This window comes from Rana temporaria, chromosome 7 (genome assembly GCF_905171775.1).
Source record: "Rana temporaria chromosome 7, aRanTem1.1, whole genome shotgun sequence".
NCBI classification, from domain to species: Eukaryota; Metazoa; Chordata; class Amphibia; order Anura; family Ranidae; genus Rana; species Rana temporaria.
Window position 1 is genome coordinate 2,413,143 of NC_053495.1, and position 15,114 is coordinate 2,428,256.

The 15,114-nt window shown below is 40.5% G+C and overlaps 1 protein-coding gene across 1 annotated transcript; it reads left to right on the forward strand.

Annotated features, from left to right (window-relative positions):
* The first annotated feature begins 8,947 nt into the window (after positions 1-8,947).
* On the forward strand, positions 8,948-10,311 carry LOC120946281 (olfactory receptor 2A12-like). Its single transcript, XM_040361110.1, has one exon. The coding sequence runs from the start codon at positions 9,064-9,066 to the stop codon at positions 10,003-10,005; it is 942 nt and encodes a 313-aa protein (XP_040217044.1). The 5' UTR covers positions 8,948-9,063; the 3' UTR covers positions 10,006-10,311.
* The last annotated feature ends 4,803 nt before the right edge of the window (positions 10,312-15,114 follow it).

Below are 15,114 nucleotides of genomic sequence, written 5' to 3' on the forward strand. Positions count from 1 at the left end.
TAAAGGAATATTTCACATTTTTTTCACTTTAAGCATCATTAAAATCACTGCTCCTGAAACATTTCTGTTTTTAAAACTTTTTTTGCATTGATACATGTCCCCTGGGGCAGGACCCGGGTCCCCAAACCCTTTTTAGGACAATAACTTGCATATTAGCCTTTAAAATTAGCACTTTTGATTTTGAACGTTCGAGTCCCATAGACTTTAATGGGGTTCTAATGTTCGCACAAACTTTTGGTCCGTTCGCAGGTTCTGGTGCAAACCGAACCGGGGGGGGGGGGGTGTTCGGCTCATTCCTAGTCCTCAGGGGTGCCACACGACAGCCTCTCCAAGTCTAATAGGGTTCACATAACGTGGACCTCTGGAGGGACCAGAAACTTCTGTACTTTATATCCTTTAATCTCCTGAATTACATTTCTGCTCAGTTTTACAAGGAAAATACTGAACACATTTCCCATTTGTTGGCTCTGCTGCTTAATCCTAAGTGAAAAGTAATGGTGCCACCGAGTCCCATCATAGCCACCTTCTGACACCTATCCTCCATCATCCCTTTCTTGACAAAAATTCCTCATAAAATTAAAACTGAAGCTTTCTTTTTATTAGAAATACGCCGTGACTTTTGTCTCTGCATTTCGGCTTGTTTTTGTTGCCTTAAAATTGTGTTACTACTGGAAAAGATTATACCCACCAATATCTAAGGGCAGTGGTTCTAATGTTTGTAGGAAGATTGCTGACCTTGGCATGTGCCTCCACTTTTAGGCCTCTTGGTGCAGCCATTGGCCATTTTTTACCCGTCTACAAATGAAGGATAACATTTTTAGGATGACAGCTACCTGTGCCTTTTATTTCTGCTTTTTGGCCTGTAGACACTGTGACAGAACCCACTGTCACTGTGTGTTTTGGAAGGGACTGTGGGCGGGCCTGTTACCATAATCTCATTATGTTTATCTGTAGCCCGTTTCAATGTACAAATGTTCAGTTCCCATTGGTTGTTCCTTGTCCCCCTCCCCTCTTTGACAAGGCTAAGGGTAGTGTCCCTAACTGTGTGTAAAACTGTATGTCTTTGATTTAATAAACAAGTTTGTGCTCTGCATGTTTAACCCTCAACACCTGTGTGGATTGTCTCGTGATTGAGGGGTTTACGGGCTGGTTATGGCGATTCTGCAGGCTGCGGGGGCGTTTGGAGGACAGGAGACACAGGTCTGGCGGATGTGCCCACCTGGGGTATCTGAGATCCGTCACAGAAACCCCTTCCAAACTTTGGTGACCCTGGGCAATTTACACTCAACCAAGCTTTAGTGTTGTATCTTTCATTACCGACCGTAAACTGTGTGATCCAATGAAGTCTCCTATTGGCAGCTCATCATATAAGATGGAACTATAAAATTATGGGAGCTAAAAGAAAAGCTTTCCTTGTATAGTGTTTTAGATCATTCTGTCCACTAGCCAATAAAAAAAAGTGACAAAAAAGATTAAAACTATTTCAGCGAATTTTATTTAGAATCCAAATGTTTATAACTGTACCAAATTACAGTATATGTGTTAGTATAAGGTGTTATGAATTTAATCTTAAGAGACCTTTAATGAGACGTTCAGCTTTGTGTTGTTACAACACGGCAGACGGCCCCACAGGACTGCCAACATCTTATATAAGAATAAACCCCTAACTGGCACAAATGCCTTCAAGTATAAAGTGAAGGCAGACCGTATGTGTTTTCCTTTTAATAATTTCTCAGAAATATAATTGTATTCCTGTTCTATGTCTGTATTAAAATAAATTTAAACAGACAAAAAAAGCAATATTATGAGGAATCTAACAGAGATTACGTCTTTCACTCTTGTGGGTCTATCAGACCATCCACTGACCATGAATGGACTTTTTGTGTTCTTCCTTCTCATCTATCTGGTAACTGTTATCATAAACCTTCTTATTTTTTTCTTGGTCCTCACTGACTACAATCTGCACAACCCAATGTATTTTTTTCTTGCCAACTTGGCATTTCTGGACATGTCCTATTCATCAGTGACGGCACCAAGGATGCTCTTTGATTTGGTCACAAAAAGACGTTCAATATCCATTCCTGCCTGTATAGTCCAAGTCTTTTTCTACGTCTTCTTTGCTGGCTCAGATATTTTCTTGCTCTCAGCTATGTCCTACGACCGCTACATTGCCATCTGCCACCCCCTACATTACACACTAATTATGTCTTGGAGGGTCTGTACTCGTATGGCCTCTCTGGTCTGGGTTGGAGGATGTTCTCATTCTTTGGTTCATACTTTATTTTTGCTCAGGTTGTCCTTCTGCAGAACATCTTCCATCCACAACTTCTTTTGTGACCTTCCACACTTGATTCAAATTACATGTACAGACCCCTTCATAAACATAGTTGTAATATTTCTAGAAGGTGTTAGTATTGGATTAGGAGTCTTTCTTCTGACTTTTCTTCCCTATGTCTATATTTTCAGGACCATTCTTAGAATTCATAGCAAGACTGGAAAGATGAAAGCATTCTCCACCTGCACATCACACCTCACCGTGGTCTCCATCTTTTATAGTTCCTTCATTTTTATTTACTTTGTTCCTGCTTCAAGTAATATGTTCAATTTTAACAAACTATTTACAGTCATCTCTGCCCTCATTAATCCATTGCTGAATCCTCTGATCTACAGCCTGAGGAACAAAGATCTCATGGAGGCACTGCTGAGGTCTTATAATCACTTAAAGTTAATTTGGGTGAAATTATGAAAATTGTCACTTTTGTAGTTCTAGGTAATGTTTACTGTTTTAAAGCATATCGTCATTTGGTGGGATTTTTAAGGCAATCAAAACATATTATTTAAAAAATATAATTTTATTGAAATATTATCATTAAAACTGTAAAAAGGAGCATTGTACAATCTTTACAAACCATAAGGTCCAACATACAATATCACACAAAAGTGAGTACACCCCTCAGTCACATTTTTGTAAATATTTTCTTCTATCTTTTCATGTGACAACACTAAAGAAATTACACTTTGCTACAATGTTGTGTAGTGAGTGTACAGCTTGTATAACAGTGTAAATTTACTGTCCCCTGAAAATAACTCATCACACAGACATTAACATCTAAACCGCTGGCAGCAAAAGTGAGTACACCCTTAAGTGAAAATGTCCAAACTGGGGCCAAAGTGTCAATATTTTGTGTGGCCACCATTATTTTCCAGCACTGCCTTAACCCTCTTGGGCATGGAGTTCACCAGAGCTTCACAGGTTGCCACTGGAGTCCTTTACCACTCCTCCATGATGACATCACAGGGCTGGTGGATGTTAGAGACCTTGCACTCCTCCACCTTCCATTTGAGGATGCCCCACAGATGCTCAATAGGTTTTAGGTCTAGAGACATGCTTGGCCAGTCCATCAACTTTACCCTTATCTTTGAGGTGTGTTTGGGGTCGGTATGTTGGAATACTGCCCTGTGGCCCAGTCTCCGAAGGGGATCCTGCTCTGCTTCAGTATGTCACAGTACATGTTGGCATTAATGGTTCCCTCAATGAACTGTAGCTCCCCATTTCCGGCAGCACTTCAGCCCCAGACCATGACCCTCCCACCACCACACTTGACTGTAGGCATGACACACTTGTCTTTGTACTCCTCACCTGGTTGCCGTCACACAAGCTTGTCACCATCTGAACCAAATAAGTTTATATTGGTCTCATCAGACCACAGGACCAAGTTCCAGTAATCCATGTCCTTAGTCTGCTTGTCTTCAGCAAACTGTTTTAAGGACTTTCTTGTGCGTAATCTTTAGAAGAGGCTTCCTTCTGGGACGACAGCCATGCAGACCAATTTGATGCAGTGTGCAAAGTATGGTCTGAACACTGAGAGGCTGACCCCCCCACCCCTTCAACCTCTGCAGCAATTCTGGAAGCACTCATACGTCTATTTCCCAACCTCTGAATATGTCGCTGAGCACGTGCACTCAACTACTTTGGTGGACCATGCCGAGATCTGTTCTGAGTGGAACCTGTCCTGTTATACCACTGTATGGTCTTGGCCACCGTGCTGCAGCTCAGTTTCATGGTCTTGTCAATCTTCTTATAGCCTAGACCATCTTTATGTAGAGCAACAACTCTTTTTTTCAGTTCCTCAGAGAGTTATTTTCCATGAGGTGCCATGTTGAATTTCCAGTGACCAGTATGGGAGAGTGAGAGCGATAACACCAAATTTATATTGCAACTCCAGCCAAACATTTTTCACTTTCATTATGAATTTTTGTATTCTGTGTGCTCATTGCTGTTTAGTTTGCTTCTGAAGATATTTCTTCTGTCCTAAGAAAGACACAGACAGGAATAAAACTATTGCAGAGGATCTAACTCCTCCCCACATTAGCAAAATTTGAAAAAATGATTGTTGGATTTTAATTGGTTCAGGCAATAAGAATAAATATCAAATCCACACAGAAAAAAGCATATATATATATATATCTAACCTAAAAAAGTCTCATATACTTTATTTACAATATATAAGATCATAAATACAAGGACTGAGACTTAAGGTGACATTTAATATCCACCATTCTGACCAATATAGAATCATTTACAATCAAATCAAATAAAGAAACCAGCCAAACTTATTATAAATATACATAATACTGTTGATTGAGGGGGTTGATTTATGTATACAAATCTTGTAATTTGTTTGTCATTCATAAGTTATAGATCCACACTCTTTAACAATATCCTGAAAACTTAAGAAGGTGGTTCATGAAACATGTTATGGACAATTTAAAGTGTATGGGTTATAGACATGTTTAACTTTATTTGTAATTAAAATTGTAATTATTCAAAGATTTAAATGTATCTGAATTTCAGAATCACAATAGTAATTAATATCAACAAATCGGAAATAAATGATAATGAAAAAAATTATCCAAATTCGAATTTGAAAAATGAATTTGAATTCAAAATGGAAACATATTGCAATAAATACAGTAAGTTATAAAAGAGAAATAAGATGATGATTCCTACTTAGGCTGCTTTATAGAACATGATAGAATAAAATAAAATGTAATCTAAGAAAGACTATAGCCATCTTCTGAATTTTGACAATTTAGAATTTCAAATAGAATAAAATATTATAACAGTCTTCCAACATTTTAATTTTTTTTTTTATTTTGAATTTAGAATAAAATAAAATAGAAAGAATATAGCCGTCTTCCGAAATTCTCATTTTAAATTTTGAATTGATTAATATCCTGACAACCTAAGAAGGTTTTTCATGAAACATGTTAAGGGCAATCCAAAGTCTTTGGCCCAGATTCTCAAAGGAGACACAACGGCATATCTCCAGATACGCCATCATATCTCTGAGTCCGGCCAGTCATATCTATGCGCCTGATTCTTAGAATCAGTTACGCATAGATTTGTATTAGATCCGACCGTCCTTGCGGCGTATTTGGAGAAATGCACACTGGGATATGTCCACGGACGGCGCATGCGCCGTTTGTTAAAAACGTCAATAACGTCAGGTCACATAACATTTACATAAAACACTCCCCCCTGTTCCACATTTGAATTAGGCGGGCTTACGCCGGCCGATTTACGCTACGCCGCCGCAACTTACGGAGCAAGTGCTTTGAGAATACTGCACTTGCCCGTCTAAGTTGCGGAGGCATAGCGTAAATTGGATACGTTACGCCTGGGCAAAGATGCGCCGATCTACGTGAATCCGGGCCTATGAGTTTTGGACGTGTGCAATTCCTTTTGTTAAGGTTGAAATTTTCATTATTCAGAGATTCTGATGTATCTGAATTTCAGAATCATAATAGTAATGAATATCAACAAATTCAAAATAAATTATAATGAAAGGAATTATCAGAATTTGAAAATGTATTTGAATTAGAAACATTTATTTATTAATGGAAAGATATTGCAATAAATACAGTAAGTTGTAAAAGAGAAATAAGATGATGATTCCTGCTTAGGCTGCTTTATAGAACATGATAGAATAAAATAAAATGGAATGGAATAGAAAGACTATAGCCATCTTCTGAATTTTGACAATTTCAAATTTCGAATAGAATAAAATAGAAAGATTATAGCCATTTTCTGAAAATTTAATTTGGAATAGAACAGAATAAAATAGAAAGAATATAGCCGTCTTCTGAAATTCACATTTTGAATTTCAAATTGATTAATATCCTGACAACCTAAGAAGGTTGTTCATGAAACATGTTAAGGGCAATCCAAGTCTAATGCCACGTACACACGATCGGTTCATCCGATGAAAACAGACCGATGGATTCTTTCATCAGATATCCGATGAAGCTGACTTTCATCAGTCTTGCCTACACACCATCAGTTAAAAAGCCGATCGTGTCCAACGCGGTGACGTAAAACACAACAATGTGCAGAGAAAAATTAAGTTCAATGCTTCCGAGCATGCGTCGACTTGATTCTGAGCATGCGTGGATTTTTGACCGATGGATTTCCCCACAGATGATCGTTTTTTTCTATCGGTTTTTTAACCATCAGAAAATTTTAAAACAGGTTCTAATTTTTTTTCACAGATGGAAAAAAAACGATGGGGCCCACACACAATCGGTTCGTCCGATGAAAACAGTCCATCAGACGAGCCGATCGTGTGTACAGGGCATAAGAGTTTTGGACGTGTTGTTAGGATTGGAATTTTCATTATTCAGAGATTCTGATGTATCTGAATTTTAGAATCATAATAGTAATGAATATCAACAAATCCAAAATAAATTATAATGAAAGGAATTAATTTGAATTTGAATATTAGAATTAATTTGAATTTGAAAATGTATTTGAATTGAAAAAAATTATTCAGGCGCCTGGCATCCAAAAAGGGTCCGGGCATCTGAACAGGGGGTGGCCGCGGCAGCCATGAATAGATTCATTCAAATCTCTATTTGTGGGTAAAAAAAGGACATCAATTTTGTTTGGGTACAGCGGCGCAAGACCGCGCAATTGTCAGTTAAAGCAACTCAGTGCCAATTTGCAAAAAAATGGCCTGGTCATGAAGGGGGGTAAAACCTTCCAAAGCTGAAGTGGTTAAAGCATATACAATGTCGTTTTCTTTTCCTGAGTGCAGCTACATAGAACTGGTCATCCGTGCTGCTGGGTGCCTGCATTCAGTATCCCTGACACTGCCCGTGTCTTGTGTTTCTGCATGTTTTTGCTTCTACTAAGCTGTGTTGACCCTGGACAATTTTTACTTTTCTTACTGACCAGTGGCGGCCCGTCCATTAGGGGAGCCCGGGCTCTGCCCCCTCTCTCCAGGCCACCCCCTATATGCAATTATCCATGGCCGCCGCGGCCACCCCCTATACATGCGCCGGGCCCTTTCAGGGCACCGGGCAGATGAATTACAATGGCCAGTTTATTTATTTTTGAAGCACCTGATTACAGCCAGAGGCTCTAATAGGCTTCAAAATAGGGCGAGCTCGGGTCACAGAGAATCCTGATTGGCCACCGAGGAGGAGGAAGGAAATGGAAGTGACATGTGAAGAGCAGGAGGCTGCCACCACTGAGCAAGTGAAGCCGCCCCGGTGATGGGGTAAATGCTACCGACCGACTTGGGGGTGGGTCATACTGTTTGCTGCCCTCCCCCAAAAAATTGCACTGGCCGTCACTGTTACTGACTATCAACTGTGTGATTCAATTAAGTTTTTAATCAACAGCCCTTAACCACTTGAGATCCGCGCTATAGACAAAAGACGTCCACAGCGCGGCTCTCAAGTGCAGAGTGGACGTCTTTAGAGGTCCTTTTATGTGCATTACCCGCGCGTGTCACTGGGGGGTGCGCGGCGGGTAAACACTGTCCCAGCGCATCGCCGAAGAGCCGATGCGTGTACCTGGCGGCCGCGATGTCCGCCGGGTACACGCGATCGTCGGTGACACGGCAGGTGACAGCAGGGACGTGGAGCTCCACGTTCTGTCAGAGGAGAGGAGACCGATCTGTGTCCCTTGTACATAGAGACACAGCATCGGTCACCTCCCCCAGTCACTCCCCTCCCCCCACACAGTTAGAACACACCCAGGATACACATTTAACCCCTTCCTCACCCCCTAGTGTTAACCCCTTCCCTGCCAGTCACATTTATACAGTATTTAGGGCATTTTTATAGCATTGATCGCTGTATAAATGTGAATGGTCCCAAATTTGTGTCAAAAGTGTCCGATACGTCCGCCGCAATATCGCAGTCTCAATAAAAATCGCAGATCCCTGCCATTACTAGTTAAAAAATAAAAAAAATAATAATAATTCTGTTCCCAATTTTGTAAGCACTATAACTTTTGCGCAAACCAGTCGCTTATTGCGATTTTTTTTTTTTACAAAAATACGTCAAAAAATATGTATCGGCCTTAACTGAGAAAAAAAATATTTTTTTTAAAAAAAAAATGGGATATTTATTATAGCAACAAGTAAAAAAAATATATATATTTTTTAAATTGTCGCTCTATTTTTGTTTATAGCGCAAAAAATAAAAACCGCAGAGGTGATAAAATACCACCAAAATAAAGCTCTATTTGTGGGGAAAAAAGGACGTCAATTTTGTTTGGGAGCCACGTCGCACGACCGCGCAAATGTCAGTTAAAGTGACGCAGTGCCGGAGGCTGAAATTTCGCCTGGGCACGAAGGGGGTTTATGTGCCCAGTAAGCAAGTGGTTAAAAATGTCTACAAAAGGATGAAAGCTAAAAGAAAAGCAATGTTTTTTTTTGTATTGTTTTAGATCACTCTGTCTATTAACCAATAAGTAAAATAGGTGATAAAAAGATAAAAACTGTTTCTGTGAATCTTAAATTCAAATTTCAAAGACTGTCCTCAATTATAGGAAAGGGGATCCCCAAGGTGTTAAACAAAATTGATCTTTAGAGACCTTTAATGAGGCTTTGTGTTCTTACAACACAGCAGACCGTCCTGAGGGAATGACAACATTTTATATAAGAATAAATCATTTGCTGCGAGAAATGTTACAAGCAAACCTGAGTGTACTGTGTAGGTACACCGGACAGGTTTTCCTATCACTCCTCAGATCTAAGAGAAAAGAATAATATGAGAAATGTGACAGAGATTACGTCTCTCACTCTTGTGGGTCTATCAGACCATCCACTGACCATGAATGCACTTTTTGCGTTCTTCCTTCTGATCTATCTGATGACTGTGATAATAAACCTTCTTATTTTTTTCTTGGTCCTCACTGACTACCATCTGCACAACCCAATGTATTTTTTTCTTGCCAACTTGGCTTTTCTGGACATGTCCTATTCATCAGTGACGGCACCAAGGATGCTCTTTGATTTGGTCACAAAAACCCGATCGATATCCATTCCTGCCTGTATATCCCAAGTCTTTTTCTACCTCTCCTTTGCTCATTCAGAGCTTTTCTTGCTCTCGGCTATGTCCTACGATCGCTATCTTGCCATCTGCCACCCTCTACATTATAAACTAATTATGTCTTGGAGGGTCTGTGCTTGTATGGCCTCTCTGGTCTGGGTTGCAGGATGTTCTCTCTCTTTGGTTCATACTTTATTTTTGCTCAGGTTGTCCTTCTGTGGACCAACTTCTGTCCACAACTTCCTTTGTGACCTTCCACACTTATATCAAATTACATGTACTGATACCTTCATAAACATGGTGGTCATATTCATAGCAAGTGTTGGTGTTGGATTCGGAGTCGTTCTTATGACCTTTCTTCCCTATGTCTATATTTTTAGTACCATCCTTAGAATCCATAGCAAGGCTGGAAAGAGGAAAGCATTCTCCACCTGCACATCACACCTCACCGTGGTCTTCATCTTTTATGGCTCCTTAATTTTCATTTATTTGGTTCCCTCCTCCAGTGATATGTTCAGTTTAAACAAACTGTTTACAGTCATATCTGCCCTCATTAACCCATTGCTGAATCCTCTGATCTACAGCCTGAGGAACAAAGATCTCATGGAGGCACTTATGAGGTCTTATTATCACTTAAAGTTAATCCGGGCATCATTCTGAAAATATCACTGTGAGCTTTGACATTTTTGAAATTGTGTGTCATTTTTAACTAATTAAAAATGCCAGTATTGTCTTTTATAAAATGAAGACCTGTTGGGTGCTCATACTTGTACCTACCCTTACATAACCATAGGTTATGACCAGACCAAATGTAGCAGTTTTAATACACTTGTGTTATTCTCAAAAATAGCTGTGACTCATTTGTCTGCCCTTTTGTATGCAACTACCAGGATATTAATTGTAAAAAAAAATTATAAATACCCAGATCAGATTGTTTAAAAGCTGACAAATAGGGAAACATCTGAGTTTAGTTTGATTAATGAGCAACATATAATAATTTTTCAAATATTGTCACTAAATTATTTTCTCCCTTTTGAGTGAGTAACTTGTATAGCGCAACAAATGCGAACTTAATCGCCTCAAGGCACTTGGCATCCAGAGTCGTACCGGTCTTTCAGAAGAGGTGGGTCTTTCGTTTTTTCCTAAAGGCCCGATGGTTTTCCTCCAAGCGGATGGTAGTGGGTAGAGCATTCCAGAGCCGTGGTCCTTGGACCGAAAATCTACGTTCTCCCTTAGATTTGTAGCGAGATTTAGGAATTTGGAGAAGGTTTTGGTTGGTTGACCGGAGCACACGCTTGGTGACGTAGGGTTTTATTTTCTTGCTTAAGTATTGGGGAGCGTTCCCCTGTATACATTTGTGGGTGAGGCAGAGTGTCTTGAATGTCACCCGGTCCTGTACGGGCAGCCAGTGGAGGGACCTCAATACCGGGGAGACTAATTCCCACGGCTTTTTACCAGTTACCAGTCTGGCTGCCGAGTTCTGGACGACTTGTAGACATGAAATCTGGTATTTCGGTAGTCCTAAGTAGAGGGAATTTGCGTAGTCGAGTCGTGAGTTGATGATAGTTCCAACCACTACTTCCGTGTCCTGTTTCAGGATGAAGGGGATGAGTCTACGTAGCATGCGGAGCAGATGATGAGAACCGCTGATGTTTTGCTTTGCTTTGGATAACCTCAAAATAACTAATAATAGACTAAATTATCTACCACATTTGTAAAGAGTTTTTTATGCACCTAAAATGCTTTAAAATGCAACAAAGTTTTTAATCAATAATCTGATCAGATTATTTAGAAGCTGACTAACCCTAAACAGATAATTATTTTGAAACAAAAATGCAGTTTAAGTCTGAATATTGAACAACATATAATTATTGCTTTCTCAAATTTTTTAGACAAATTATTTTCTCCTTTTTTCTCTCCCAAGTACAGGAACCCTGATTTAGGTTTTGATATGCGTTAGATCTTTATGGTTGATACTGTAAAGCCCTGTACACACGATCGGTCCATCCGATGAAGCTTATTGATGGTCAGTCGTGCCTACACACCATCGGTTAGAGCGCCGTGACGTAAAAAAAAACGACATGCTGAAAAAAAACGAAGTTCAATGCTTCCAAGCATGCGTCGACTTGATTCTGAGCATGCGTGGATTTTTAACCGATGAACGTGCCTACAAACGATCGTTTTTTTCTATCGGTTAGGTATCCATCAGTATAAATTTAAAACAAGATTGATTTTTTTTAACCTATGGATAAATAACCGATGGGGCCCACACACGATCGGTTTGGTCCGATGAAAACGGTCCATCAGACCGTTCTCATCAGTTGGACCGATCGTGTGTACGCGGCATAAGGGCTCATTTACACTTGCTTCGGCTTCAACACACATTAAGGGCTAGTTTACACTTGCTTCAGAACAAGGCTTCGGATAGGCTTTGTTAAAGCTCTCTGATTGTCAGTCAAAGCTCGGTCACTAAATTAAATGGTTAGCTTACAGTCCTGTTTACACCTTGCTTTGCTTTCCTTTGCTTCGGCTTTGCTTTTAAAAAATAATACCCCAAGTAGCTTTAGTGGTGTTTCAACGCATCTTCAAAGCCTCCATAGAAGTCTATGGCAAAGCTAGATTACAACTGCTTCAAAACAAGGCTTCACACACGCTTTGTTAAAGGTCTCTGAACGCCAGTCAAAGCTCCTGTCACTTTATAAAATGATTAGCTTACAGTCCTGTTTACAACTTGCTTTTGCTTTCCTTTGCTTCAAAAAATAATACCCCAAGTAGCTTTAAGTGGTGCTTCAAAGCATCTTCAAAGCCTCCATTGAAGTCTATGGCAAAACTTGGTTGAAGCCCCACTGAAGCCTCATCAGAGTCCCAGGAAGCCTCACCAAAGCCCCACCGAAGGCTCATCAAGGCCTCAGCAAAGCCTCATTGAAGCCTCATCAAAGCTCCACCAAAGCCCCATTAAAGCCCCACCGAAGCCTCAGCGAAGCACCAAGCAAAAGCAAGGTGTTAACAGGACTGTAAGCTAACCATTTTATTTAGTGTCAGGAGCTTTGACTGGCATTCAGAGAACTTTAACAAAGCCTGTCCAAAGCCTTGTTTTGAAGCCAGTGTAAACTAGCCCTAAGTAATATATTAAAATAAAAAAGAATAAAAAAAAAAAAGTTTTGCTAAATCAATAGGACCTTTTAGATGCCAAAGAAGATCTTTTGGAACGTTTTAGCATAACTTGTGTTTTCAGAGGAAGTTCATTTTCCACTGCTCTAGACGATCTCCTGGGACACGTGACACTCCTAGAGCGCACAGTGTGAATGGAGACTCCGGTGGAGAGGGGGGAGAGGAGCGGCGCTCCGGGTGGCCACGTCGCCGGACCGTGGAGCAGGTAAGTATCCGTTTATTAAAAGTCAGCAGCTAAACTTTTTGTAGCTGCTGACTTTTAATAAACATAAAAAGGCTGGAACTTCACTTTAATAAAAGAGATTAAACATAAAATAAATGTAAAATAAATGTAAAGAATAAAATAAAATAAAAAAAACAACGAATTCAGAACTAAACGAATTGCACATGTCCAGTTATCGCCTTACATTGGCACTCCCAGTAAACCCCCCATAGCTCAAGTCTATAACAGAATGGCAAATTCTTATGAAGAGAGTTCATCCCTCCATCCATGACACCATGCAACAATTCCACGAATGGGACACATGGTCAAATTATCGACTACTAATTTTGAAGGTACTAAGGGTACTAAGGGCCAGATCCACAAAGAGCCGCCGTAACTTAAATATTCTGATTTAAGTTACACTGCCGCAAAATTTCTACCTAAGTGCCCGATCCACGACGTCATTTTCCCGACGTGCATAGCGCGGTTTTACGTTACGCCGAGTTTTGTGAATCGCGCCGGGTAAAAAAAGTTGCGTCGAAAAAAAAAAAGATACGGCGGGGAAAAAAAAAAAATAACAGCGTCACGGGTAAGAAGGGTCTACTTTTACAAGGTGTAAACAGTTTACACTTTGTAAAAGCAGCTCTAATTTTACACATGCAACTTAATACTTACGGAGAAAAAACGAAGCGTAAAAGCTTCGTGGATCTCCGTAAGTGCTAATTTGCATACCCGAAGCGGCATTTCGTCTCGAAATGCCCCCAGCGGCGGATGCGGTACTGCATCCTAAGATCCGGCAGTGTAAGTCCCTTACACATGTCGGATCTTCTGCCTATGTTTTGGAAACTGATTCTGTGGATCAGTTCCAAAGATAGAAACAGGGATACGACGGCGTATCAGTAGATACGCCGGCGTATCCCTTTTGAGGATCTGGCCCTAATTTTGGTACCTTATTCTTTGTTTCCCCTTAATACATGACCCATGTGTATATTTAAGTAGGTGACCATTCAGATACAGATCCTCTCATCAATGAATAATATTAATAATCTCATATTGGATTGAATTGTGTACTACAGTATTTGTGAAATAACTGAAAACAAATGTTTGTAGACAAAATAAAAACCTATTTTATTTATTTTTTAAACTTATATTGGATTGTATACTTTATGTTTCTATATATTTTGTGCCCAATATGCTGCCTTCTAACTGTGATGCTGATGTAGCAGGGAGCTGGCTATCTTACCTGCAGTATCAGAAGACACTCTGCAACATTGTTGCAGTGAGACCGCTTCCCTCTAGTGCCAGCTAAGACTCTGTGTCATCACATCCTGTCAGCAGGGTGATTACCACCAAGTAGCAAAGCATCAAGGGAATTGTAGTTCCAGGACTCAAGTTTCACATTCAGATTGAACTGTATGAAACTGCAACAGCCAGAATGCTTTGCAGAAGAGGAACCAAAGACTCCATATTGCTTTTCTGAGGGATTGTCAGATAGCACGAGGTGCAGGAAGAGATCAGACCTAAGGGAGAGGGAGTTTTTCCTGTGCGAGTTAGGCCTCTCCCTGACAACACCTGTTACATCACAGTGAGATAAGGTGAGGTAACAGGTGTTGTCAAGGAGAGGAGCTGGAAGGTGGGAACACCTGAGGGGATAGCTGTAAGTGACAGGTTTTCCTCAGCCAATCACAGGGGAGTATCTGAGGTGGAAACAGCTGTAAGCCCATGGAACTGCTTATGGTCATATGAGTGAGAATAATGTGAATTGGAGTGCACCAATCCATTGACCCGGTGAACTATTAGAGATATCCTGGAAGATTATCCCTTGATATTACTGTCTGGGCGTAACATATGTAGCACTGACATTCTTGTATATTGATGTGTGTTTGCATACTTTAATACAACGTCTATGGACATTGCTATGTTTAAGTATTTGGAGCCATCTAGTGACCAAATACTGGTAATGCAGAGAGATGTTTTGTTTAGTATTTTGGTTGCCTTGGAGACAAGGGGAGACAGGAGTGTAAACAAAGCCTGCTGGAGGCGGATGCCAAGCTGCTGGGGAGCGAAAGGCTGAGCTGGGAGAGCTAGAGGACAGTGGCCGGATTGCAGAGACCGAGAGACACTCACCCGAGCATCGGAGAACCGGATCAATCCAGTGGAGCTGAACAGAGCTGACAGAGAAGCAAGTTGCAGTCACAGGACCCTGAACAAAAGTTACTACCCGGAGCTCCGATCCAGTGGGTGAGCGGGTCACGACCCACAGTTTGCTAAGTTTACACGCAGTTAGACTCATATACAGGCCTCACTGGGATTTATAGTTCCACAGAGGAGCAGAGGAACTGAAACTGAGAAGGCTTGAGGCCTATCTAATTTGACATTTCAAGCGATTTTAAAAT

Bases quoted from the DNA above. Each gene is read 5' to 3' on its own strand.
- LOC120946281 (XM_040361110.1), top strand. From the start codon at position 9,064: ATGAGAAATGTGACAGAGATTACGTCTCTCACTCTTGTGGGTCTATCA.